Source organism: Carcharodon carcharias, chromosome 4, assembly GCF_017639515.1.
Source record: "Carcharodon carcharias isolate sCarCar2 chromosome 4, sCarCar2.pri, whole genome shotgun sequence".
Classification (NCBI taxonomy): Eukaryota; Metazoa; Chordata; class Chondrichthyes; order Lamniformes; family Lamnidae; genus Carcharodon; species Carcharodon carcharias.
In genome coordinates this window covers 25,746,666-25,773,703 of record NC_054470.1, presented here as the reverse complement: position 1 = coordinate 25,773,703, position 27,038 = coordinate 25,746,666, and the positions used below count along the sequence as shown (strand labels likewise).

At 40.6% G+C, this 27,038-nt stretch overlaps 1 protein-coding gene across 2 annotated transcripts in view; it reads left to right on the top strand.

The window, feature by feature from the left end:
• LOC121277019 (guanine nucleotide-binding protein G(q) subunit alpha-like) overlaps positions 1-27,038 on the top strand; it is a 259,132-nt gene that overhangs the window by 219,367 nt on the left and 12,727 nt on the right. Inside the window, exons 4-7 of one of the 2 annotated variants that reach the window (XM_041185879.1) lie at positions 4,117-4,245; positions 4,768-4,896; positions 5,439-5,568; positions 15,246-15,399. In XM_041185879.1, coding sequence (XP_041041813.1) covers positions 4,117-4,245; positions 4,768-4,896; positions 5,439-5,568; positions 15,246-15,399 — 542 coding nt within the window. The remainder of the gene's footprint in view (positions 1-4,116; positions 4,246-4,767; positions 4,897-5,438; positions 5,569-15,245; positions 15,400-27,038) is intronic. The other variant, XM_041185878.1, reaches the window with a different exon arrangement.

Here is a 27,038-nt window from a genome sequence, read left to right as displayed (position 1 = left end):
TATTGGCAATAGGTTTTGAGGCAGGAAGAAATAATGTTACTTGCATCTTTTATAAAGGGATAGGCAAAGGTGCCAGCTATATACTTCAATAAAATGGCTGTATTATAGTAATGGCAAATTATATTGCATTTCAGCTGGAGTGGATTGAGTTTTAAAGGCATTACCAGGCATCAGTATACTGCACCAAAAATACACAGTGAATTTGTAATCTTAGCTAAATTATTGGGGAACAAGTGACTGTTTTCCTGATCAGTAACCCCATCTTTACTATGTTTCCAAGTTTAAACGTGGAATGTGCACAATGTTGTTTAGCCTCTGCTTCTTAGCTGTGAACTAAGGGAAGCTCTTTCCATACTTAGCATTGTGAGTACTTTTTTTTAGATAATTATGATGCTCATCAAAAGAATACTTGATAGCAAGATGATTGATGGAACTTTATTATTTAGGATTTCTTTAAACTCTTTTTGAAAACAAGTGAGTTTGGAAGCAACAACATGATCTGCTTTATGCACCTGTAATTGCAATATTTTCACTAGACATTATCAAAACTCTTACTGGCCACCCTTTGTAGCAAGACAGGCAAAATTTCTCTTAAAATTCAATGAATTATAGTTATTTACAACTAAGGCTTGTAAAACTTTTGAAACATTTTTGTTTTACTTGCAATCTCTTTTTGCCTCCTTAATTCACAGAGCTGTACTTGTTGAAAACACTGACCCGGTCGGTATACAAAAGCAAGCAAATCTATCTTATGCTGAATAAATAGTTCCAAACTTAAAAATATGGGCCTTCTATATCATAGCCATTGTTTCTATAGTACTTGGTTTTCACAATATATTGGCTAACTTGCACAATTTTTGTTAGCCTTAAAGGATTTCTAATTTAAATTATATTCATGTAAATCTTTATCTAATCCAAAGAAAACAGACCAGAGGCATCTTCCCTGGACCTCCTGCCTTTAATTTAACCAGTTCTTCTCTCTTCCCCCCCACGACCACCAGTAATCATTGATTCCCGTCTGGAATATGATACAGTGGAGATGATTGCCTAAGTAATTACTCTTCGTATCTAGCATTTCTTAAATAATCAACAGATACACTAAGCACATTGTATAAAATTGTTATGCTCTTTGTAACACGTGCAAAATCTGTAGGTTTAATTTTCCCCAAAGAGATTAAACCAATTCAGTTTTCTCCCAATGTTCTGTCTGCATTAACTGTGACAGAGAACAGACAAACCAATGCAACAGAAACAATTTGTTGAAGTACACAAACATAATCCATGGAAGGCGACTGTATTGTTTTTATTCCCATTGGGAAAGCACCTAGGCTTGCCTTAACATCTTTCACAGTGGTGAAAACTAAGAATGTTCAACACATTTCATCACTCTGATACAATCAAGAATTCTTTTTAAACCGTTAGCTGACCGGGGAATAAGAGAATGGAGTCTGCTTCAATTCAGAAGATACAGCTACCATTTTAAATTGCATTCACTTCAAATACTTTTATTCGTGAAGCACATATGAATCTGATGACTCAATTGAACATTAGTTTCATAGACGATAAAACAACTAGTAAGTCAAGAAGACTAAATATTGATCTGAAACAAAAATAAATACCTAGAAAAACTCAGCAGGTCTGGCAGCATCTGCGGAGGGGAACACAGTTAATGTTTCGAGTCTGTATGACTCTTCAACAGAACTAAGTAAAGAAAAGTGGTGAAATATAAGCTGGTTTGGGGGGGCGGGGGGGTGGGACAGGTAGAGCTGGATAGAGGGCCAGTGATAGGTGGAGATTGCCAAAAGATGTCATAGACAAAAGGACAAAGAGGTGTTGAAGGTGGTGATATTATCTAAGGAATGTGCTAATTAAGGGTAGAAAGCAGAACAAGCAAGGTACAGATAGCCCTAGTGGAGGTGAGGTGAAGGGAAGGGATCAAAATAGGCTAAAAGGTAGATATAAAACAATGGATGGAAATACATTTAAAAATAATGGAAATAGGTGGGAAAAGAAAAATCTATATAAATTATTGGGGAAAAAAGGGGATCGGAAAGGGGGTGGGGATGGAGGAGAGAGTTCATGATCTAAAATTGTTGAACTCAACATTCAGTCCAGAAGGCTGTAAAGTCACTAGTCGGAAGATGAGGTGCTGTTCCTCCAGTTTGCGTTGAGCTTCACTAGAACAATGCAGCAAGCCAAGGACAGACATGTGGGCATGAGAGCAGGGTGGAGTGTTGAAATGGCAAGCAACAGGGAGGTCTGGGTCATGCTTGCGGATAGACCGAAGGTGTTCTGCAAAGATTGATCTGATTAGTCTCAAAACTTTATCTATTGTGTTATGGATTCCTTGATAACTCTTCGATTTCCTATTGCTCTTTGACTTTTTTTAAGCAAAATATCTGGAGTGTCAGCCAGCTGTGCTTGGTGTAATCGCACTACTTGGTTCAATTAGACTTCCAAGATTTGGTAGCATGACTCACTGTTAAAACAAAAACTATTGTAGACGTTGCCAGAGGCATTCTTCAGTGATGCAATTTCCAAAGCAAATGAAGCTGGCATTCAGGACAATTCAGCTGCTTGGCAAAAGATTGGCCTGTTTCATTTAGTGATCCAGGTTATGATGATGCACGGGAGAGTAACACTGCACGTCATGCTTTGAATTCCTTTTCTTCAGTCTGATAACAGTAAAATTGTCAAACTGCATTTAATGTTTCAACCATTATTTGTATGTTCATAGATTAAACATAACCATTCAAATTTTAACGGAGCCCAAATTTGAATTCTGAAAAATTTTATTTGGCTGCCCTTAATATTAAGAGTTTGTTAATTTACCAGTGCCCTCTTCTCTGGTTAATTAACTGGCGCCTACAGATGACTTCATTTATTAATTTGCTTGTATTTGTTGCTTAATCAATTTATTGATCCACTGGTGCCTGCTGCTCTATTAATTTAAAAATTCACTAATGCCTATTTAGCAGTCCTGCTTTGTTCACTGATATTGTCACGATGAAATTTTCAAAATTTTGGAGGTTTTCTTCCTATGCATAATGTTCCAGGAGTTAGTAATATATTTAGTCATGGGTACAGTTTAAAATTCTTGAGTGCTGCATTTTCTGTAACACCGTTGCAATTTCACCATCACATTTTGTTGATTTTACTTGTTATGTAAAACAGCAATAAATCAGAATTGAAGAGGGAGTGACTATGCAGTTCAAAAGTGAAAATTGTCTAGAAACAGCCAGTGGGTAACGACAAAAAAGTGGTGAACCCACTAAAAATGCTTCTACGCAAAAAGAATCTAATTATCATCTCAGTAATTGAAATTTCTCATCCAAAATAAGATTTTTTTTTAAAGTGCATATTTTAGGATAGTTTGATGCACTCTACCAACTGGAATATAATTTTGTCTTTAAAATCTTTAATAAGATTTCTGCATGAAGCTTCATCACCTCCCATAATCGTGGCCTTGAGAGTGGCATGTTTATGCAGAACCTTATTTCTCTATCTGAAGGTGTATCCTGCACTCTGAGTATGTGCTATATGCACAATTTCCCAGAATGGTAGTTTTTAGTCAACATTACCAGAATATTCCTGAACCAGGAATCCCTCTCCTCAATACTTGAGTGTAAACCCACCTACCAGTATTCAAAAACTACCAAATCATGAGATTTCTGCTCCTGATACTGCATCATGCTGCTTAGACCTGTTTGGTTTTTATAACCTTCCTCTGTGTCTTGAACTTTTTATTTTTTAAAAAAAGGTTAAGATAAAATTAGCTACAGTTTTAAAAAAGTTATCAGAAAATCAAGTCACTAATTTATACTTTTTACATATATACATAATTGTAGAATTAAAAAATACCAATATTCACTGGTTCAATCACTAAATCGATGACCCTGTTACAATATTGTGCTGTAAATGAGATAATAGTGTATCCTCCCTCTCACTATGAGCAATCCCTGGAGAGACTTGCTCATTCATTTAAAAATAATCAATACATATGTATTTGTTTTAACTTTTGCAGAATCTTTTCATACTTTGCTTTCCACAAATAAATCAAGGAGCTCCACCAGAGGAGCCGATGCATCATATTTAATTTTCTTTCTTATTTCACAGCTACCTTAGTGATACTGATCGTATCTCAGCACCAGATTATCTGCCAACTCAACAGGATGTGCTGCGGGTTCGAGTGCCCACAACTGGCATCATTGAGTATCCATTTGATCTGGAGAATATAATCTTCAGGTACTGATTGGGGCCTGTTGTAAATTTCCTAGGGAGCAGAAGTTGTGTCTTCCCAGTATTTTCTCATTTAATATGATGACATACACTACCAGTAAATGACTTTATCTCTAAGTAGTACTTATAGGGTAGTGTCAGAGGCAAAAATTGAAAAAAATTACTGTCTTAGGAATGATAAATGCTCTGTGTAAATTCATCCTTCAGACAGTCTTGCCAATTCAACTAAAATGTTTCTTTATTTTTGAAAAAGAACATTTTCAGGAATTCTGTATTAAAGCAATACTGGGAAAATGGACTCTGCATTCTAGGGAAAGTGGCACAATCTGGTGAGGAGTAGGCTTAAATGTAAATAACTATCCCATATCACCTCCTTGAATAAGTGGTACCATCTTGGGGAATTCACCGTGACTCTTGTCGACAGGAGGAGTGGTGATCACCACAATGTCCCCTTTCTATTTTCCTCCCCCTGTCTTCCCTCTCCAATGTCACAGTCTTTGCATTCCTGTTGTTTCTCCCTGTCTGTAGCTATCTTAAAGACTTGGACCGTATAGCAGAACCTACCTATCTACCCACTCAACAGGATGTGCTTAGAGTGCGAGTCCCAACAACAGGGATCATTGAATACCCCTTCGACTTACAAACCGTCATTTTCAGGTAGAAGAAAGTTACTAAAAGACAGTAACAGTTTTTACAACTTGGACAAAAAGCTTCCATTTTCAGAAAATCTTTGAGCATGATGTAAACGGAATTTCATATTTGTAAAGTTGTAGAAATGATTAGAAGGAATGGAAAATGCATGCTTCATAAATCTGTGAATAATTTTTGAAAACAATATATATTTAGAACATTTTTAAGTGCTGTTTGTGCTCTTATATATAATTCCATAAAATATATTTTCATTAAATAGCAAAATCACTGGATAAACTAAGAAATGTATATTATGTTGCATTGCAACATGTCATCATTTGCTTAGTAAAAATTGAGGTTTATGTGAAGTCTTCAAAATGAGGATGACTTGAATGATTTTTCTACACTGATCATTAATAATATGAATCTTAGCCAAATGCATGTACATTAAAATTTTAAGGACCCCTTAGCTATTATGCTGCATATCTAATATATTAACCAACTCATCAAGTTTCTCATGACTTTCTAATCTGGTTCACATACAATTTGATGTTGAATTGGTCTTTCAGAATGGTCGATGTTGGGGGTCAGCGGTCAGAACGAAGGAAATGGATTCACTGCTTTGAAAATGTGACGTCTATTATGTTTTTAGTTGCCCTTAGTGAATATGATCAAGTACTTGTGGAATCGGACAATGAGGTGAGTTATATTGTAGGTGACAATCCAAGCAGTCTTTATTACATGGTTAATTTTCAATAAAGATTACATTACTAATCTTAATTTGATATGCTCCACCATAAAAAAAATGTAGCCTATATGGAGCATAGAAAAATATCTAGTGAGTTAAAAAGAACACTGAATCAAAGAATTGGTGAGGATATGGTGACAAATCGTTTGGTGATTTTAAGGGATGTGGGGGGTGGGTCTGTTGCAATCAATGTAGAGAGCAATAACTTTTTAAAAGATATGAGTTTCCAGTGACTGAGTGACAAAGGATCATGTGACAAGATTTCAAATTTTGAGAGTTTTACTGTAACAAACAAACTAATAGCAACAATGTCTGAACACCATTCAGTAGGCAACTACTATAGAAAAGAAATTGCCCATTTAAGTTTTAACATGACCAAAAATTCCATACCACCATTATATGTTACACTATCCCTTCAGTGGACACTTCATTCTCCAGAAACCAGTCTAAAGCTATTGTCAGCTCCCAATGGCTTGCTTCTCCTGTTTTCCTTTCCCAGCCGGGTAGCTTCTAATCCCAAAACTGACTTTGGCTGCGAGGGTTACACTGGAGATGCCTTCCCAATAGCTCAAGCTAGGCGAAGCTAGCAGCCTCCTTTAAACTGTCACAAGCTCGGTCTCTTTGATCTAAGCACGAGCTCTCACCTGGGTTCTGTATGGTGACCAATAGAGTCAGCATTTTCTCTGATTTGTGTGTAGGACTGGCTGCGTCTATCTCCTCCCCCTCTTTCTCTCTCTGATTCTTGCAGACTGAAAGCTGGGTTTTCGCTACTAAGGTGGGTGGCCTGAGTCGCAAAATTTCCCAGCTCAGCAGACCTATCTCAGTGGAAAGTTCCTGGTCAGACCCAGTTTTTACTCTGAGGTTGGGGGATGCGGGTGTGGTATAGAGGCAGGCCCACTGCACTTGGAAACAAATCAGAGATGTACCCAGGGGCGGCAAAGTTTCGAGGCAGTCTGGTTGAAAGGCTGCTCTGGTTCTCTGGGACTTCATCCAAGTTGTTTTAAATTTTAGTTAGAAAACACTCCCATTCGTAAAACCCTATTCAAAACTTTTAACTCTACTTAAATGTTTGATCCTTTATAAAAACAAACTTCTGTTCATAACCTCACGTCCAAGACAGCTGATCCTTTAATAAATCTTTGAGCTGTCAATGAAACTGTGAACTTAGCAGCCCCTGTTAAAATAATAGCTTGTGGAAAGCATCCAAACATTCATTCTGACGTAATGACATAAAGTGTCAAAATACAGCTATTGTAACTGGTAGAACAGTTTTCTTTTCAACTCTCTCTGACACGGGTAGCTGTGTTTTTAATTTTTGAAGGGCTGGGGATTTAAATAACTTCACATTATGACAGTTTTACAGATCTAATCCACCCTTCAAGAACATTTACATCTATGCTAAAAAATTTGTGATGCCCTTTCTGCAGGTTAAGGTGCTTGCTACAGTGAAAATGGGTTCTGTTTGAACTCAGCACTGAGTTTAAATGGCCCTGCTGAGTTTGGAATTCCCTCATGTGTGAATCATGCCCTGCCTTCTTTCCCCTACTGATGAAAAGAGGATCTGGCTGAAATGGGGGTGGGAAATGCACATCCAGTTCCATCCGACATTTCTAAAGCTTTGTGGAGTCCCTATGATTCTCAAATCTGAGCCTGAGTATGTCTACGAGGTTTACTGAATGCTTGGAAAATCCTGTAACCTGATATTACAAGGGCTTGCCATGGAATCTTCCAATTCCCAAGGCCTGACTCCATGGCAATGTGAATCCTATGAGCCTTGTATCTAGTTAGAAATGCTTATTAACTATCTTCTAGACCCGCAACTCTATTCTATTTTAGATTTACGCAGTTCAAAGTATAAACATTTATAAAAATTGATGTTTACCCACAATCAACAGGGCTGTTCTTAGCATTGTCTGCAGGTGTGAACATCCAGCCTTCTTCCCAGTAAGATAAACTAGGCCCCTCTTTAATAACCAAGCCACTTAGGCTTGATGTTGACCAGAATTCAAGGCAGGTCACATGACCCCTTCATTCCTCCATTTTACCTTAACTTAAAGAGACAGTCCTAAAACATAACAATCTTACAAACATGTATTTATAACAGGTTGTTAAAGGAGGTGTGAGAGGCAGAAAGATTTAGGGAGGGAATTTAACGGTGAAAGCTAGACAGTTGATGCTGTGCAAGGTGTTGGTACATGAGACCAGTCTGAGAGCAAGGAGAGCAGAGGGGATGGTAGCATTGGAGGAGATTACAGAGTTGGAAGAGATGAGGTCATGGAAATAAACACAAGGATAAAAAAATACATTTCAGGTATTACGAGGCTGGGAGCCAATCCAGGTCAATAAATGTGAAGATGACGGTTGTGCAAGGCTTGGTGTGAGATGGGATATGGGCAGCTGGTTATGCCTGAGATGAGAAGCAGGGAAGGAAATGGGGTCAGTAATGATTTATTTATGTACTTGGTGACAAAATGTTAAAATATAAAATTTTACAAAGATTTTTCTCTATCTGGCTTTCTTGAGCTATTTGGCATAAAATTCAGTGTGCTGATGCACCATTGCTGCTTACTATGTTTTGGAATAATAGGATATATGTAGCCCCTATACAGTGCTGGACTCCTGATCTTGTGTATTGTGGGAAAACGACAAACTGGCATTTCTCCACCGCTAGGGAAGGAATTGTCAGTGAGTGGCATTATCATTTCTCTCAATATATTGTATGTTTTTGTTCTTTTGTGGGATGTGGGCGTCATAGGCATTTGTACGCATCCCTAGTGGCCCTTGAGCTTGAGTGGCTTATTAGGCCATTTGAGAGTCAAGCACATTGCTGTGGGTCTGAAGTCACATGTAGGCCAGACTGATTAAGGATGGCCGATTTCCTTCTCTAAAGGACATTAATGAACCAGATGGGTTTTTACAACAGTTGATAGTTTTCATAGTTGTCATTATTGAGACTAGCTTTCAATTCCCGATTTTAGAAGCTGAAGTAGGCCATTTGGCCCCTTGAGCTGCTCCGCCATTCATTAAGATAATGGCTGACCTGGTTGTATTTTGAATTCCACATTCCCATCTATCCTCTAACTTTTGATTCCCTGCCTAACAAGAATCTATCTACTTATACCTTAAAAATATTCAATGACCCTGCCTCCGCTGTCTTCTGAGGCAGAGAGTTCCAAAGTCGCATAACCCTCAGAGAAAAAATTTCTCCTCATCCCTGTCCTAAAAGGGCAACCCCTAATCTTAAAATTGTGCCCTTTAGTTCTATACTCACCCACAAGAGGAAACATCCTTTTCATGTCAATACCATTCAAGATCTTATACTTCAATCAAGTCACCCCTCACTCTTCTAAACTCCAGTGGAAACAAGCCCAGTCTGTCTCTGACCTTTCCTCATAAGACAACCCGCTCATCTCAGATATCAATCTAGCAAACCTCCTCTGAACCAACATCCTTGCTTAAATAAGGAGAACAAAACTGCACACAGTTTTCGAGATGTGGTCTTACCAATGTCCGGTATAACTGAAGCATAACATCCTTACTTTTATAAAAGCAAAATACTGCGGATGCTGGAAATCTGAAACAAAAACAGAAACTGCTGTAAAAACTCAGCAGGTCTAGCAGCATCTGCGGAGAGAAAGACAGAGTTAACGTTTCAAGTCTGTATGACTCTTCAGAGCTAAAAGAGAGGTAAAAATGTGATGACCTTTATACTGTTTTAAGGGGGGGGTGGAGAAGGTGAAACTGGATAGAAGACCAGTGATAGGTGGAGGCAAAGGAGAGATTGTGAGAGATATCATGGACAAAAGGACAAAGGGGTGTTGATGATGGTGGTACTGGCTTAAGGAGGTGCTGATGGTGGCATTAAGGTCAGAAAGCAGAATGTGATAATAGCAGGACAAGCAGAACAACATGAACAAGTGACAGATGGCCCTAGTGGGGGGAGGTGAGCGGTGGTGGGAAAAAAGATTGAAAATAGGATAAAAGGTGGGGATAAAATAATGAGTAAAAATGAAAATAAATAAAAATAAGTGGATAAAAAATAAGAATTTAAAAAATGAAAAAATAATTTAAAAATGGTGAATATTGAAAAAAGGAGGTGGGGGTGGAGGAGAGAGAGTTCATAGTCTAAAGTTGTTGAACTCAATGTTAAGCCTGGAAGGCTGTAAAGTGCCTAATCAGAAGATGAGGTGCTGCTCCTCTAGTTTGCATTGAGCTTCACTGGAACATTGCAGCAGGCCAAGGACGGACATGTGGGCATGAGAGCAGGACGGTGTGTTGAAATGGCAAGCGACAGAAAGGTCTGGGTCATGCTTGCGGACAGACCAAAGGTGTTCGGCAAAGTGGGGTCACCCAGTCTGCGTTTGGTCTCTCCAATGTAGAGGAGAACCTGTTGGGAGCAGTGAGTGCAGTAGGCCAAATTGAAGGCGGTGCAAGTGAAGCGCTGCTTCACCTGAAAGGAGTATTTGGGCCTTTGGACGGTGAGGATGGAGGAGGTAAAGGGGCAGGTGTTGCGTCCCTTTCATGGTTCAGGGAGGGAGAGGAAGGTGTGAGGGCAGAGGTTATTCATCAAAATTTTGAGGTTGTATTTTTAGTTGTCATTTTTCAGCTTGATACCAAATGCTGGAAATATATTTCTTTCAGTAAGATCATCTGGTAGAAACATTATTTTATACTTTTTAAATTGATTTTCTGTGTTTCATTCAAACTTATTTTACACTTTTGGGTCTCAGCCCACATAGGTCCGACCCCTCAAGGCGCCAACTTGTGGCTTCAGAAGGATGTTCCAGGAGGCAAAGGTGTAATGGCTGAAAAAAACAATGTCCAATAATGGACTATTAACTCATCCATCTTTACAAACCACAAAGTCTTTAGCCTGACTTTTTCCTTTCATGGGCAAAACAGCAATGTGCTCAACTCTCATCAGTGCTTCCAAGAAGTTTCCAAAAGTGGAATACCTGGCAGATAAAGTTGGAGTAAATCGAGATGAATTGTGGCAGTATAGCACAGAAACTCGCTATTCTGCCTAAAGAGTCAATGCTGGTTTTGTGCTTTGCTCGAGCCTCTTCCCACCATTCTTGATCCAACTCTTACCAGCATAACTCTCTATTCCCTTCTCCCTCACATACTTAGCTAGCTTCCTCTTAAATGCCTCAACCACTTCTTTGGTAGTGAAACTTTGGGTGAAGTTTCTTATAACTTCCTTATTTGATTTCTTGGTGACTATTTTATATTGATGGCCTCTGGTTTGGTTTTCCCTACAAGTGAAAATGCTCTCTATCTATTCTATCAAAATGTTTCATAATTTTAAAGATCTCTATTAGGTGAGCCCTTAACTTTGACCCAGCCTGTTCATCGTTGGCTGATGGTATAACCTTGTTTTTCTGGTATCATCTTTGTAAATTTTTTTTCCACAATCTCCAATGGCTCAATATCATTCATATAATATGATGATTAGAACTGTATAAGTACTCACAGCTGGAGACTAACCTGGCGTGGGAATTGGAGGATCATTACAGAGACAAGATACAGAGTAACCGGGTTTGAGAAATAAATATTCCAAGATATACAACATTTTGAAAAGACATACAGAATAGAAAAGGAAGAGTAGCCCTGACAATAAAGGATGACTTAAGGAGAGTAGTGAGAAAGGATCTTGGTTCAGAAGGTCAGGAAATAGCATCAGTTTGAGTGGAGATTAGGAATAATAAGGGTCAGAAAATATTGATGGGATTAGTTTACAGACCCTGTAATAGTATTTATATCATTTGATGGAGCATATTTGGAGATATGTGGAGCTTGTAACAAAGACAATGTAATAATGGTAGGGGACTTGGATTTTTTACATAGACTGGAAAAATCAAGTTAGTCAAGGTAATCCGGAAGATAGGCTTGTAGAATACTTTGGCAACAGTTCCCTGGAACATGATACTGGAGCACCAATGAGGAATGAAGTTATTTTATATCTAGTAATGTGCAATGAAACAGGGTTAATTGGTAATCTCATAGCAAATGCTCCTCTGGGGAAAAAGTGATCACAATATAATTGAATTCATATTAAATTTGAGGGCAATATACTCTAATCTCAAGCAAGAATCTTAAATTTAAACAAAACCAATCAGATAGCCTTGAGAGGAGAGCTGGCTAAGGTTGAGTGGGTAAACAGATTAAAAGTTATGGTGGTGAATAAACAGCGAGCACTATTTAAAGAAACAGTTCAAAATGTTGAACAGAAGTGCATTCCATTAAACATCAAAACTGCAGCCAGAAAGATTGATCTGGGGTTTAGTAAGCAATTTAAGGATAGTACTGGATTAAAAGAAGAGACTTATGTTGTGAATAGCAGTAAGCCTGAGAATTGGTTCACTGGGACCAATGTGGCAGACTTCGGTAATGAATGTTTGGGATACTGAGATGGGCAGGGGGTTGGCAGGCATTCCTCCATTGTACACAGAGTTGCCAAACAAGAGGGACTGCTGCAGCCTGCAATAAGGCCACCAGGATTCACATAATATGGCATGGGTAACCCCTGCTGCTCATAAAATACTAGTGGGGATGGGAGGGGACTTGTAAGTGGCTATCCATTGGCTACTGAAGGGCCTCAATCAGCCCAGGGGTTGGGCTGACGACCACCCCCCCCATCACTGGTAAAATATACCTGATTTACCCCCTTGCCAAGACAACCAATTTTACATCATCAACCCTCTTCTTCTCCCCACCCGCCAAACTTGCCATCCCACTCTCCAGGTGGAGTGAAGGGTCATAGATTTCCAGCTCTGGATTACTCTACAGTTTTGGTCTCCATATCCAAGGAAGGATATACTTCATTGCAGGCAGTACAGCAAAGGTTCACTACATTAGTTGTTGGGATGAGAGGGGTATCCTGTGATGAAAGGCTGACTAAATTGGGCCTTTACTCTCTGGAGTTTAGTAGAATGAAAGGTGAAGTAATTGAAACATACAAGATTTTGAAAGGGCTTGATGGGTTGACAGGTTGAGAGGTTGTTTCCTCTGGCTGGGCAATCTAGAACATGGGAGCACAGCTCAGGATAAGGAGTTAATCACTTAAGACTGAGATGAGGAAGGATTGATCCACTCCGAGTGTTGTGAATCTTTACAACTCTCTGGGGTAGAGGATTCTCAATGCTCCATCATTGAATATACTTAAGGCTCAGATTAACAGACTTTTGATATCTCGGGGAAACAAGGGATATGGAGAGTTGAGGCAGTAAATAAGCCATGATCGTATTGAATGGGGAGCAAGCTTGGGCAGCATGGTCAACTCCTGCTCCAGTTTCCCATGTTTTCTGGGTAATACTCCCAAGTGTAGTTTGACCAAGCTTCATTAGAATTTTGGCACAACTTCTCTACTTTTCAATTCTATCCTTTTTTTAAAAAATTCATTCATGGGATGTGAACATCGCTGGCTAGGCCAGCATTTATTACCTATCCCTAATTGCCCTTGAGAAGGAGGTGATGAGCTACCGCTTTGAACCACTGCAGTCCATGTGGTGCAGGTACACCCACAGTGACAACTGAATGGCAGAGCGCATTGAGGAGTCAACCACATTACTGTGGGGGGGCAGATATCCTTCCCTAAAGGACATTAGTGAACCAGATGGGTTTTTTATAACAATCAACAATGGTTTCATGGTCATCATCACACTTTCAATTCCAGAATTTTTATTGATTTCAAATTTCACCATCTGCCGTGGTGGGATTCAAGCCCTGGTCCCCAGAGCATTACCCTCGGTCTTTGGATTATTAGTCCAGTGACAATACCACTATGCCTTCTCCATGTCTGTCTAGAAATAAACCGCAGTGCATGATTCACTTTTTTAACTAACTTATTAAGCTACATCACTACATCTAAGGATATGTGCATTTATGCTCCTAGATCCCTTTTGCTTCTCTATCCCATTTAGATCTTTGTTTTCCAAGTAATGTGAGGCCTCATTTCTTTTTTACCAAAATATCACTTGGTGGTGTTGAAATTCATTTGCCAATTATATGCCAATTTGCTAATATCTTTTGATTTATTGCACTTCTCCTCAGTCTTGACTTATTCCCCCAAATTTGTGTCATCTGAAAACTTAGAAATTGTGTTTTGTGTTCCAAAATCTAAATCTTTGATATAAATTGTGAACAACAGTGGCCCTGGAATAGATTCTTGTGGAACTTCTCTTTCCATCTTCTGCTACTCTGAACTGCTATCCTTTATCCCTGCTCTTTGTTTTCTGCCTTCAATCAGCAAGGAATCTATTCTGATTACCCGTTAACTCTATAAGCTCGGAATGCTCTGACTTTATTCATTAGTCTACTATGTGGCAACCTATCCATAACCTTCTGGAAATAAATTACATCTACTGCATTACACATGTCTACTCTCTCTGTTATCTCTTCAAAGAATTCAGTGAGGTTGGTCAAGCAAGACTTCCCCTTTTTGAAATCCATGCTGACTATTCATTATTATATTTTTTTGTTTCTAGATTTTTATTTTACTTTCTCCTTTATTTGGGATTCTATTATTATTCCTACTGATAAGTCTGTAGTTCCCTGGACGTGATCTATCTTCCTTAAATATAGGTATAATGTTAGCTATCTATCTGTCAGCGCTCTGATACTAAGCATTTTTCTTACAGAAAATTTAATTTTGTATGATAGTCCCTCTGCTGTCGCTTCCCTCGCTTCCTTTAAAATGTACAGATGCAATCCATATGGAACAGAGGTTTTAACTTCTTTGAGTTTGATTAGTTTATATAACATTTCTTTTGACTAAGAGGAGGAACTTCCTTAATCACAAAGTTTTCTGTCATTTATATGACTGGAATGCCTTTTCATTAGGTAGTAGAAATCTTATCCGTCGCGTTCTGTGGAACGTATAGAAATGGAAGTTGGGAAATAAAAACCAGTTCAGGTACATAGCCAACCAAAGTCTTAAGGTGTCATTATTCATTATTAAGATTCAGATGAGGAACAACTGTTGATGACAGAGTGATGTGATAGTACATGTTTTTTCTTATTGTATTATGATGTGTGTGTGCATGTACATCTATAAATGCACCAGGAAAAGAAAAATTATTATTTAATCATTAGCAGTTATAAGGTAACAAAACTAGTTTTCCCAGTTTGAGTCAATTTCCAATGTTTGTCTAAACCGACTCTCAAAGATGCCAACGGAGACAGCAACACTAGTGGAGATTTTGCTAACCACTGGAGTACAGTTTTGTGTGCGTAGATATATTTACATGAATTCTGACCATTATACATCACTTGTCAGCAATACTCTGGTACCTAATGGAAAAACAGAGTTGTGGTTGAGATCAGCCATCTTAACTGAACAGCAGAACAGGCTTATGGGGCTGGATGGCTTACTCCTCCCTATGTTCCTAATAGAGGTATAGTTCCCGATAATCTTGTCCTTTTAAATTAACCAGTGGGACTCTGGTTATTATACATCACTTTTCAGCAATGCTCTCATACGTGGTGTCACAGATATGTTATAAAAAATATATTGTTCCCTCATTTAGGCTTGAATCAATGCCTACAGGAATAAAGTATAGTGCTTCAGACTCGTATTTTTATTCTCCTAATTTCTGAACTTAATCTGCTTCAATGTAATTTATTCCAGAATCGAATGGAAGAAAGCAAAGCACTATTTAGAACAATTATCACATATCCCTGGTTTCAGAACTCCTCAGTCATCCTCTTCTTAAACAAGAAAGATCTCTTGGAGGAGAAGATCATGTATTCTCACTTAGTTGATTATTTCCCAGAATATGATGGTAAGTTGTATTTAAAATTATCGCCCAAGAACTTTAATAGAAGTGTGGCTGGATTTTTTTGTACATAGACTGGATATGAAATTTTGAAAAGCAATTTCTTGGCAATATCCTGCTAATTATTGAAGCAACTGATCAAGTATTGGGATGTATTGAATTGGAATCACTGTCAGCTCTTAAAATCCTTTGGTTGCAGGGAATCATGATTAACACTGTTTACTTTCTTTCCTTTTATTTTAATTTATAGATATTAAATTGATATGACAATGAAGCATGTAGAAATTACAACATAGACATGCTTTTTGGCCCAAACAGTCCACATTATTGATTTAATTATCCTCCAAGTGAGCAGTGATCTTAATAACATGAGCTCTCTCTCTTTCTGTATCCCTATATCGCCCCTTCTATTCAACCACTTATCTAACCTAAGAGAGGATTAAGATAAGGGACTTAGTGTCTACAGCTCTGTGTATAGAGAATTCCAAAGATTCACCACCATCGAACTGAAGAAATTTCTCCTCATCTAAGTGGCTTGCCCCTTATTCTGAGACTATGTCCCCTAGTCTAGCTCCCCCCAACCAAGGGAGACATCCTCCCTGCATCCACCCAGTCAAACCCTGTCGGAATTTTGTACAATTTAATGAGGTCATCTCTCATTCATCTAAGATCAGGAGATTCCAGGCCCAGTCTGCTCAATCTCTCTGAGTAGGACACATCCTGCCATCTCAGGAATATGTTGGTGAACCTTTGTTGCACTCCATCTATGGCCAGTATATCCTTCCTTAGGTAAGGAGGCCAGAATTGCACACAGTACTCCAGGTGTGGTCTCATCAAGGCTTTATACAACTGCAGCAAGACTTCCTTACTTCAATGCTCAAATTCCCTTGCAATAAAGGCTAACATGCCATTTGCCTTCCTAATTATTTGTTGCACCTGCATGTTAGCTTTCAGTGACTTACGAACAAGGACACCCAGGTCCCTTTGGACATCAACACTTCCCAATCTCTTCCCATTTAAGAAATACCCTGCATTTCTGTTTTTCCTACTGAAGTGGAGAACTTCACATTTTCCACATTATATTCCATCTGTCATGTTCTTGCACATTCACTAAGCCTGTTTAAATCCCTTTGAAGCCTCTTTGCACTCTCCTCACAACCCCACCTATTTTTGTCATCCTTGACCTTGGAAATATTACGTTTGGTCCCCACATCCAAAATTGATATATATTGTGAAATCTGGGGCCCAAGCATTGATCCTTGTGGTACCCCACTATATTCACAGTCTGCCAACCTGAGCATGATCCGTTTATCCCTACTCTGTTTTCTGTCAATTGACCAATCCTCACTCCATGCCAGTATATTATCACCAATCCCAGGTGCTCTAATTTTGCCTACTAACCTCCTTGTGTGGGACCTTATTAAACACCTGAGTTTCAGATTGAACTACATCACTTTAAAACTTCATGTAAAATTCTGTCATATTATGGTCACTGTTCCCTAAAGGCTCCTTTACAATGAAATTATTAATTTAGCCCCTTCTTATTTCATAATACTAGATCTAAAATAGCCCAATCTCTAGTTGGTTCTAGAAAACCGTCGCTTACACATTGCAGGAATTCATCCTCCTCAGCATGAGTGCTAAATAGATTTACCTAGTCTGTATGTAGATTAAAGTCCTCCATGATTACTCGATTACTCTATTACTCTTGTACATTCACCTCTAATTTCCTGATTTATACTGTGCCCTACACTACCGCTACATTTGCTGCCCTTTGCTGTTTCTGAGCTCCACCCAAACTGATTCTACACCTTAATCTTCCAATCTAAGATCTTCTCTCACTAATGTACTGATTCCATCCTTTAACAGTGCAACACCACCTACTCTTCCTTTTTGTCTATCCTTCCCAAGTGTCAAATACCCTTGAACTTTCAGTTCCCAACCTTGGTCACCCTGCTGCCAGGTCTCTGTAGTGGCAATTATGTCATATCAGTTTACTTCCGTCTGTGCTGTCAATTCATCTACCTTGTTGTGAATGCTGCGTGCATTCAGATAGAGTGCCTTTAGTTCTGTCTGATTACTTGCGCAATCTCTAGCCTTAATTGCTGACGCACTCTTATGTTTATATGCTCTGTCCCTTCCTGCAACACTCTGATAACCATTTCCTTTATTGTTGTCCTGCTCTCTTACCGCCTTCTCTCTCTTTAGTTTATCATATCCTCCCTCACCCCCACTATTTAGTTCAAAGCCCTCTCCGGTACCCTAGTTATACAACGTGCCAGAACATTGGTCCCAACACGGTTTAGGTGAAGACCGTCCCAATGATGCAGCTCCCACTTCCCAACACTGATGTCAGTGCCCTGGGAATCAAAACCCATTTCTCCCACACCAATCTCTGAGACACGCGTTTAATTCTCTAATCTTATGTACCCTATGCCAGTTTGCTCATGGCTCCAATAATAATCCAGAGATTAATACCTTTTGAGTTCTGCTTTTCAATTTAGCCCCTAGCCGCTCATACTCTTGAAACAGAATCTCCTTCCTGGTCCTACTTCTGTTGTTGGTACCTACATGGACTACAACCACTGGACCCTCCCTCTCCCACTGCAAGTTCTTCTCCGATCCAGAGCAGATGTCCTGAACCCCGGCACTGGACAGGCAAGATAGCTGTCTGGACCCCCGCTCTTGGCTGCAGAGAACTGTGTCTAACTCCCCTCACTATACTGTCCCCTACTACCACCATAATCCTGTTAGCTGCCCCTGCTTGAATGGCTTCCTGTACCATGGTCAGCTTGCTCATCCACTCTGCAGTCCCCACTCTTGTCTGTACAGATATAAGCATCTCAAACCTGTTGGACAGTTGCAAGGACCAAGGCTGTTCCATGCCTGCCGCCTTGGTCCCCTTACCTGCTTCACTTGCAGCCACACCCTCCTGACCCTGACCACTGACCAAAACAGAAGACCCTATCCTAAGGAGTGTGACTGCCTCCTGGAACAAAGTGTCCAGGTAACATTCCCCTTCCTGATGTTTTGCAGTGTCCAGATTTGGCCTCTAGCTCAGTGACTCTGAGCTGAAGCTCCTCAAGCTGCAGGCATTTACTGCAGACGTGTTTGCCATGGATCACGGTGCCGTCCAGGAGTTCCCGTAGACCTCTTCCTAAAGTCCCCAGCATCACAGATGCCAATCTTCGGCCAATTTGATTCACTCCTTGTGATATCAAGAAATGGCTGAAGGCACAGGATACTGCAAAGTCTTTGGGACCTGACAATATTCTGGCAATAGATACTGAAGATTTGTGCTCCAGGACTAGCTGCGCCCTAGCCAAGCAGTACAGCTACATGACTGGCATCTACACAGTAATGTGGCAAATTGCCCAAGTACATCCTGTAAACAAAAAGCATGTCAAATGCAACCTGTCCAATTACCACCCATCAGTCTACTCTCAATCATCAGCAAAAGTGATGAAAAGGGTCTTCGACAGTGCTATCAAATAGCACTTGCTCAAAAATAACTGCCTAACTGTACTGTGGGTGTACCTATACCACAGGCATTGCAGCTGTTCAAGCAGGTAGCTCACCACCACCTTCTCAGGCGTGACTGGGGATGGGGAGTAAAGGCTAGCCTAGCCAGTGAGGCTCTCGCCCTGTGAAAGAATAAAAAAACACCACGAGCTCTTATTTTGTGAAGTAATCTTTGAGATGGCATCTTGTGCAATTCCTTTTGGAAATCTAAGTACACCACATCTTTGTCCACCCTGCTTGTTACTTCAAGGAATTCCAATAAATCAGTTAAACATGATTCCCCTTTCACAAAACCATATGGCCTGCCTGATTGTATTTTAATTTTCTCTATGTCTTGCTATTACTTCCTTTATTAATGGATTCTAGCATTTTCCCTATGACTGACATTAAGCTAACTGGCCTGCAGTTTCCTGTTTTCTGTCTCCCTGCTTTCTTGAAGAGAGGTGTTACATTAGCAATTTGCCAATTTGTTGGGACCTTTCCAGAATCTGTGGAATTTTGGAAGATCACAACTAATGCATCCACTATCTCTGAAGCCACTTCTTTTAAGACCCTAGGATGAAAGCCACCAGGTCCAGGGGACTTGTCAACCTTTTAGTTCAAATAGTTTTCCCAGTACCTTTTCCTTAGTGATTTTGATTGCTCTAGGTTGCCTAGCTCCTTTTTCCTATGATTTTTATGTTCTTGGTATGTTTTCTGTATCTTCTACAGCGAAAATGGACGCAAAACACCTGTTCAGTGCTTCTGCCATTTCCTTGTTTCCCATTGTTAATTCCCCATTCTCATCCTCTAAGAGACCAATGCTCACTTGAGTTACCCTTTTTACTTTCTAAATACTTGTAGAAACTCTTACTATCTGTTTTTATATTGTTATGGCACAACCAATAAGAAATGCTGAAACAAAAACAAAAATAGCTGGAAAAACTCAGCAGGTCTGACAGCATCTGTGGAGAGGAATACAGTTAACGTTTCGAGTCCATATGATTCTTCATCAGAACTAAGGAAATATAGAAATGTGGTGAAATATAAGCTGGTTCAGGGGGGTGGGACAGGTAGGGCTGGATAGAGGGCCAGTGATAGGTGGAGATAAAGAAGAGATTGCCAAAGATGTCATAGACAAAAGGATAAAGGGGTGTTGACGGTGGTGATATTATCTAAGGAATGTGGTAACGGTGACATTAAGGGTAAAAAGCAGGACAAGCAAGTGACAGATGGCCTAGTGGGGGTGGGGTGGGGGGAAGGGATCGAAATGGGCTAAAAGGTGGCGATAAAACGATAGATCGAAATGAATTTCAAAATAGGTGGGAAAAGAAAAATATATTTTAAAAATTATAAATTATTGGAAAAAAGGGGGATCGGAAAGGGGGTGGGGATGGAGGAGTGAGTTCATGATCTGAAGTTGTTGAACTCAATGTTAAGTCCGGATGGCTGTAGAGTGCCTAGTCGGAAGATGAGGTGCTGTTCCTCCAGTTTGTGTTGAGCTTCACTGGAACATTGCAGCAGGCCAAGGACGGATATATGGGCATGAGAGCAGGGTGGTGTGTTGAAATGGCAAGCGACAGGGAGATCTGGGTCATGCTTGTGGACAGACCGAAGGTGTTCCGCAAAGCTGTCACCCAGTCTGCGTTTCGTGTCTCCCATGGAGAGGAAACCGCATTGGAAGCAGTGAATGTAGTAGACTAAGTTGAGGGAAGTGCAAATGAAATGCTGCTTCATTTGAAAGGAGTGTTTGGGCCCTTGGACAGTGAGGAAAGGGGAGGTAAAGGGGTAGGTGTTACACCTTCTGCGGTTGCATGGGAAAGTGCTGTGGGAGGGGCTTGAGGTGTAGGGGGTGATGGAGGAGTGGACCAGGGTATCCCGGAGGGAACGATCCCTGTGGAATACCACTGGGGGGGTGAAGGGAAGATGAGTTTGGTGATGGCATCATGCTGGACTTGGCGGAAATAGTGGAGGATGATCCTTTGAATGCTGAGGCTGGTGGGGTGATAAGTGAGGACAAGGGAGACCCTATTATGGTTCTAGGAAGGAGAGGAAAGTGTGTGAGTGGATGCATGGGAAATGGGCCAGACACGGTTGAGGGCCATGTCAACGACCGTGGGTGGAAAACCTCGGTTAAGGAAGAAGGAGGACATGTCCGAGGAACTGTTTTGGAAAGTGGCATCATCAGAACAGATGCAACGGAGACGAAGGAACTGAAAGAATGGGATGGAGCCCTTATAGGAAGCGGGGTGTGAGGAGCTATAGTCGAGGTAGCTGTGGGAGCCGGTAGGCCTGTAATGAATATTGAGACAGAGAGGTCAAGGAAGGGAAGGGAAGTGTCAGTGATGGACCATGTGAAAATGATGGAGCGGTGGAAATTGAAAGCAAAATTAATAAATTTTTCCAGGTCCAGACAAGAGCATGAAGTGGCACCAAAGCAGTCATCAATGTACCGGAGAAAGAGTTGTGGGAGGGGGCCTGAGTAGGACTGGAACAAGGAATGTTCCACGTACCCCATAAAGAGGCAGGCATAACTGGGGCCCATACGGGTTCCCATAGCCACACCTTTTATTTGGAGGAAGTGAGACCAGTTTAAGGAGAAATTTTTCAGTGTGAGAACAAGTTCACCCAGACGGAGGAGAGTAGTGGTGGATGGGGATTGTTCAGGCCTCTGTTCAAGGAAGAAGCAGAGAGCCCTCAGAACCATTCAGTAAATGCTGAGCTGCTCAAATCCCAAAGGGAAACTTGAAACAACTGCCACAACTGTTTTGCAATTTGTATAAATTTCGAGATGCGTGCCTTGAATTCAGTAGTAATAAAACCAACGAGTCTTATAGGTTTCTTACAAAACTAAATTAAACCTTTATTAATAGAAGAGATGATTTGAAGCACATACATAGATATACAAATTACTACCATGATAACTTCTAAATCCCCTAGTTAATCTAACTCCTAGTTAATCTCCCAGTTCCACTTTTGTTAAGACAATAGTAAGACACACAGATTTTAAAAGACCCAGGCAAAGAAACATGATACCCTAAATGTTCCAATTCAAGGTGAGTTTTCTGAACTTCAGTTCTTTGTAGACAGCAGCTTGAGGCTTAGATGCTGGAGACTTTTCACATTTGTTAGACCTTAGAATTCCTACCCTTATACACAACATTCAATCCTTTATACATATTTTCACCTTTGAATGCAAATTCCCATTGTTTCACTGTCTTTGGACTTTTAACTCTAATTGTAAAATCTATCGTAGTACCAATTTTACCAGTAATCTTTGGGAAAAATAAACACACTGTTTCTTAATTTCTCCTGGCTAGGTGTAATATTTCACTTCCTCTTTTGAATTCAAACTAGTCTGGGTTTATTTAAAAATGCAAATTTTCCCTTTACCCCTATGTTTACCTACTTAACATTTCAAATCTAGCTTATCTTCTGATACTTCAAAGCCTTCAGACCAGCTGCCTTTAATTTAATTTAATCGCATGCACACACATACACACGCACCCCACTATTACTCTACAATAAATTCCAATAACATGAAAGTTATTATATCTTCCTGAAAATATTTTAGCTCGCTTTCTCTCATCCTCTGATTTCTCCCAACTTTTTTTTTTAGTCATTCTTTGCTAAGTTCTAATAGCTGCCTAATTCTTCTGACCCAGCACAAATCTTTGCAGAATTGTATGCTTTTTCTTTCAATTTGATACTATCTTTAACTTCCTTTGTTAGCCATAGATGGTGTGTCCTTATCATTGGCTCTTCCCAATGTAATATATCCTTGCTGAGAATTATGGAATATTTCCTTATAGGTCTGCCACTGTTTCTCAACTGTCCTACTTTTTAACCTATTTTCCCAGTACCCTTTGGCCAACCCTGTCCTCGTACCTGTGTGATTGTCTTTATTTAAGTTTAATACATTAGTCTTAGACCCACATTTCTCACCCCTCAAAATGAATGTGAAAGTCTATCATGTTATAATCACAGTTGCCAAGAAGCACCTTTACTATTTGGTAATTAACCTTGGGCTGTAACTTCTGATGTAGTGGTAATTGAGTCGGATTGCCATTCCACTTGAAAGTACTTACCTTGAAATCCAGGCAATCCTATCTTGCCCGACTCAGGCTGGATATGACCAGGGAGTGCAGCGCATCTGTGGGACCTAGCGTTGAGTGTTGTAGAGTTGCAGGTAAGGAAGCCACGACCCCTTTATGGCACTAGCTGCCGTAAACCAGGAAAGTTTAAAGGTCTAGCCAGGTTTAAAGGTCCTTGACAAGCCAGGGAGAAGGTAATTATGTAAGGACTGTGGGTAGGGTTGGGGGGCAGTGTTGGTTCAGGCCTTTTCAAGGGTGGGGGAGTGGGTGCTGTGTCAGATTGGGCATTGGGTGGATGAGGGTGCTGGCATTAGGTCGGGTTGTCCTTTGGTGGGGTGGGGTTAGAGTCAGGCCTGGCCAGTGGTTTTCGAAGAGGGTTGGGGGGGGTGGTGGGAGAAGGGGTTTGTAACGGGGTGTTCCACCTGGCAGGGAGGGGAGTCTTGTTGGGGTGTGGGGAATCCCATGGGTTGGGGAGTTTCTGGTGGGGCTGTAGTCCTTTGGGCATCAGGAGGGGGTGAAAGTCCCCTGGGGGCAATGAGAGGAGTCGGGGAGTGCTGTTGGGGGGGAGGGAGGGTGGTAGTCGGGCGAGCAGGGTGAATATCCTGCGGGGGTGGGAGAGTCCTGTGGGGGGTGCTAGTCGGGAGGTGGGAGGGATTCCATGGGCCAGGTTGCATGGGGGGTGGTAGTTAAAATAACCTGCTCCCTTGTTGGCACTGGAACATACTGGTCTGAGTAATTATCCTGAATACACAGTATGAACTCATCTTCCAGGCTATCTTTTACCAATCTGATTCATCCAATCTGTATGAAGATTAAAATCACCCAAAAGTTATTGCAGTACCCTTCTTACATCCCCCATTATGGCCAGAATTTTCTGCCTGTCAGACGGGTGGGCCCTACCCAATCTCCGGCGGGCAGGGAGCCGATCCCCTCGGGAGAAGCGGGCCGCACTGCCATTTTAAGCGGGGGGGGGGGGGGGGTGGAATTAAGGCCCGCCCTGCGTGACATCCGGCAGGAAGCGCTATGCACTTCCTGTGCGTGCAGGGGGGATTCCCCAAAAGCGAGAATGTGCTCTTTTGCGCATGCGCACGAAAGAGAGCACATCTCCCTGAGGCAAAGTGCAGCCTCAGGGAGATCGCTTTCACTTTGAAAAAGATTAAAAATAGAAAAAAAAAAAATTCCCTGACATGTCCCCCTCATGTGACAATGTCATGAGATGGGACATGTTCATAATTTACACTATAACTTTATCAAACTTTTTAAAACCCTGCATGAAACCTCATCCCGCCGCTGGGTGAGGTTTCACATTTTTTCTATTGCCACCGGGGCTCCTGGCCTGCTCGCCAGCCTTAAGGTTGGACGGGCAGGTCCTTTTAATTGTTTGAATGATCCTGTCGATGGCCTCAATTGGCCATTGACAGGTCAACGGGCCCGCAGCTGATTTGGCTGATGCCCCCATCTTCCTGAAAATTTAAATGGGGCGAGATAACGTTGGGGGTTCTGCCCATCGCCATCCCACATCATTTTACATATCGGCGAGTGGGCCCTGCCCCCTGCTTGCCAACAGCAATATTCTGCCCTATGTCTTCCTATATACTCTGTCCTACCGTCTAGCTACCGTTAGGAGGCCTATAAACTACTCCCACCTTTGCTATTTCTTATCTCCAGTAATGCCTCCAATAACTGTACCTCTGTGCTGCCTGTCCAGTTTTCACATTCAATGTTCATGCAATGTTGTTGGCCCACATGTAACACCTAAATACTCTACTTATCACCAGATTAATTACATAGTTGGACAAAAATATGTGCAAACCGTTTAAGTTTTCAGTTGTTTTCTCTTTAAATTTGCATCGTTGGAAGCTCTCCCAAGTGTTTTATTGAAAAGGACTCTATTGAATTTTTACCACTGGCCTTGTCATGAATGCTTTTGTAATCAAGTCGTTGAGGTCAATCACATTGGTAAATTATATGCCTTGTAATAAGGGAAACAAAGATCATCTTCACAATTACATTTATCTATCAGATCTTTTCAGTAAAGTAATATAGATGCAAAGATATTTGAATCCAAATGAATGACAAATTTGCAACTGCGCTAAGTAAGTTAATAAATATTCACTACCAGGAAAAGACCTGCTCGAAATGTAGAAAGGTTAATCATTGTTTAAATTAAAACATGAATTTATTAGGAATAACATAGCAATAAAAAGATATAAGATCTGCAAAAAATATACCTTTTGATAATTTTCGTGCAATGCGTGCAGAAAAATTTGTAGAAATCTTGCTTGGCTGGGGACCCTAGGTATGTTGCTGTGAAAATGGAAAGCAAACCAGCACAAGTTAACCTTACCCTGCAGGTGGCAGTAACGCACTGAAAAAGTGACACAGTTGCACAAATATACAAAATTGAAGAACAGTACCAACTGAAACAAACTCAAAGTTTCAGCTCTTTTCAATTAATGAAAAGAAAATAGGAATCTTGACTAACATCAGTGCAGTTCTGAAGGAGTGCTGCAATGTCAGAAATGTTGCCTTGTCGGTGAGATGTCAGTCTGTTCAGTTGGATATTAAAGATTTTGTTGCATGATTCAGAGAAGATCAGAGACAAGAACTTGGCTAACATTCTTTCCTCATACAATATCTCCAAAAGCTGGAGTTAATACGGTTGCAGGGAGTTCAGTTATGATCAGATTTCACCATTTATGTAAGAGTTGTTCAGCATGAACCATGTAGTGCGTGCTATTAAAATGAGTCAATAACAAATTAGAAACATTTCATAATGGTGCTTTTTAATACTCTGCCATTTTAATGTCAGGGAGCTTCCTTTTGAGATAAAATTATACTGATACCAAAAAATTCCCCTTAAACGGAAATAGTTCTGCAACTAAGCACTAAATCAACAACTGTAAAATCTAAAAACCACTATAAAAGGTTCCAGAAGTACCTTGCTGCACCACTCCTTTAGGGTAATCAATTTGTTATTTACAGTGTGTAGGTTGTTTTTTGTGGTGGCTCACTGGTTCACTGTCACAGACTTCTGTTGTTCATGATGGTGGTTTGTGGTGACTGGATATATCAACTTATATTAGTGCGTATAACTGGATTATTAGATGTCTTCATACACCACTGATTTTGTTGAAGACCTTTCCATCTTCAATCACTACATTGTAGGAACTGATTTGCATTTGCACTTACATCTCGTAGACTCAGTGCAGCTTAGAAAGAGGCCATTTGGCTCATAAGTCCATGCCAATTCTCTGTAGAGCAATCCAATCAGTCCAATTCCCCCTCTCTTTCCCCATAGCCCTGCAGGTTCATTTCTTTCAAGTTTCAATTCAATTTCCTTTTGAAATCAAAAGAGCTGAACTCCAGAGGTGAGGCGAAAGTGACTGCTCTTCACATCAAGGCAGCATTGAGCGGCTGGCATCAAGGAGATTCCTAGCAAAATTGAAGTTAATGGAAATCTGGGGGAAAACTCTCCACTGGTTGAAGTCATAACTAGCAAAAAGAAATATAGTTGTGGTTGTTGAAGGTGAATCATCTTAGTCCCGGGACATCACTGCAGGAGTTCCTCAGGGTAGTATCCTAGGCCCAACCATCTTCAGCTGCTTCACCAATGACCTTCCTTCCATTATAAGATCAAAAGTGGGTATGTTCGCTGATGATTGCACAATGTTTATCACCATTTGTGACTCCTCAGATGCTGAAGCAGTCCATGTCCATGTGCAGCAAGACTTGGACAGCATTCAGGTTTGGGCTTTGGCAGATAGCATTCATACCACACAAATATCAGGCAATGACCATTTCCAGCAAGAGAGAATCTAACCATCTCACCTTGACATTCAATAATACCATAAGACGTAAGAGCAGACGTAGGCCATTTGGCCCATTGAGTCTGCTCTGCCATTCAATGAGATCATGGCTGATCTGATAATCCTCAACTCCACTTTCCTGCCTTTTCCCCATAACCCTTGATTCCCTTACTGATTAAAAATCTGCCTATCTTAGCTTTGAATATACTTAACCCTGCCTCAACAGCCCTCTGCAGTAAAG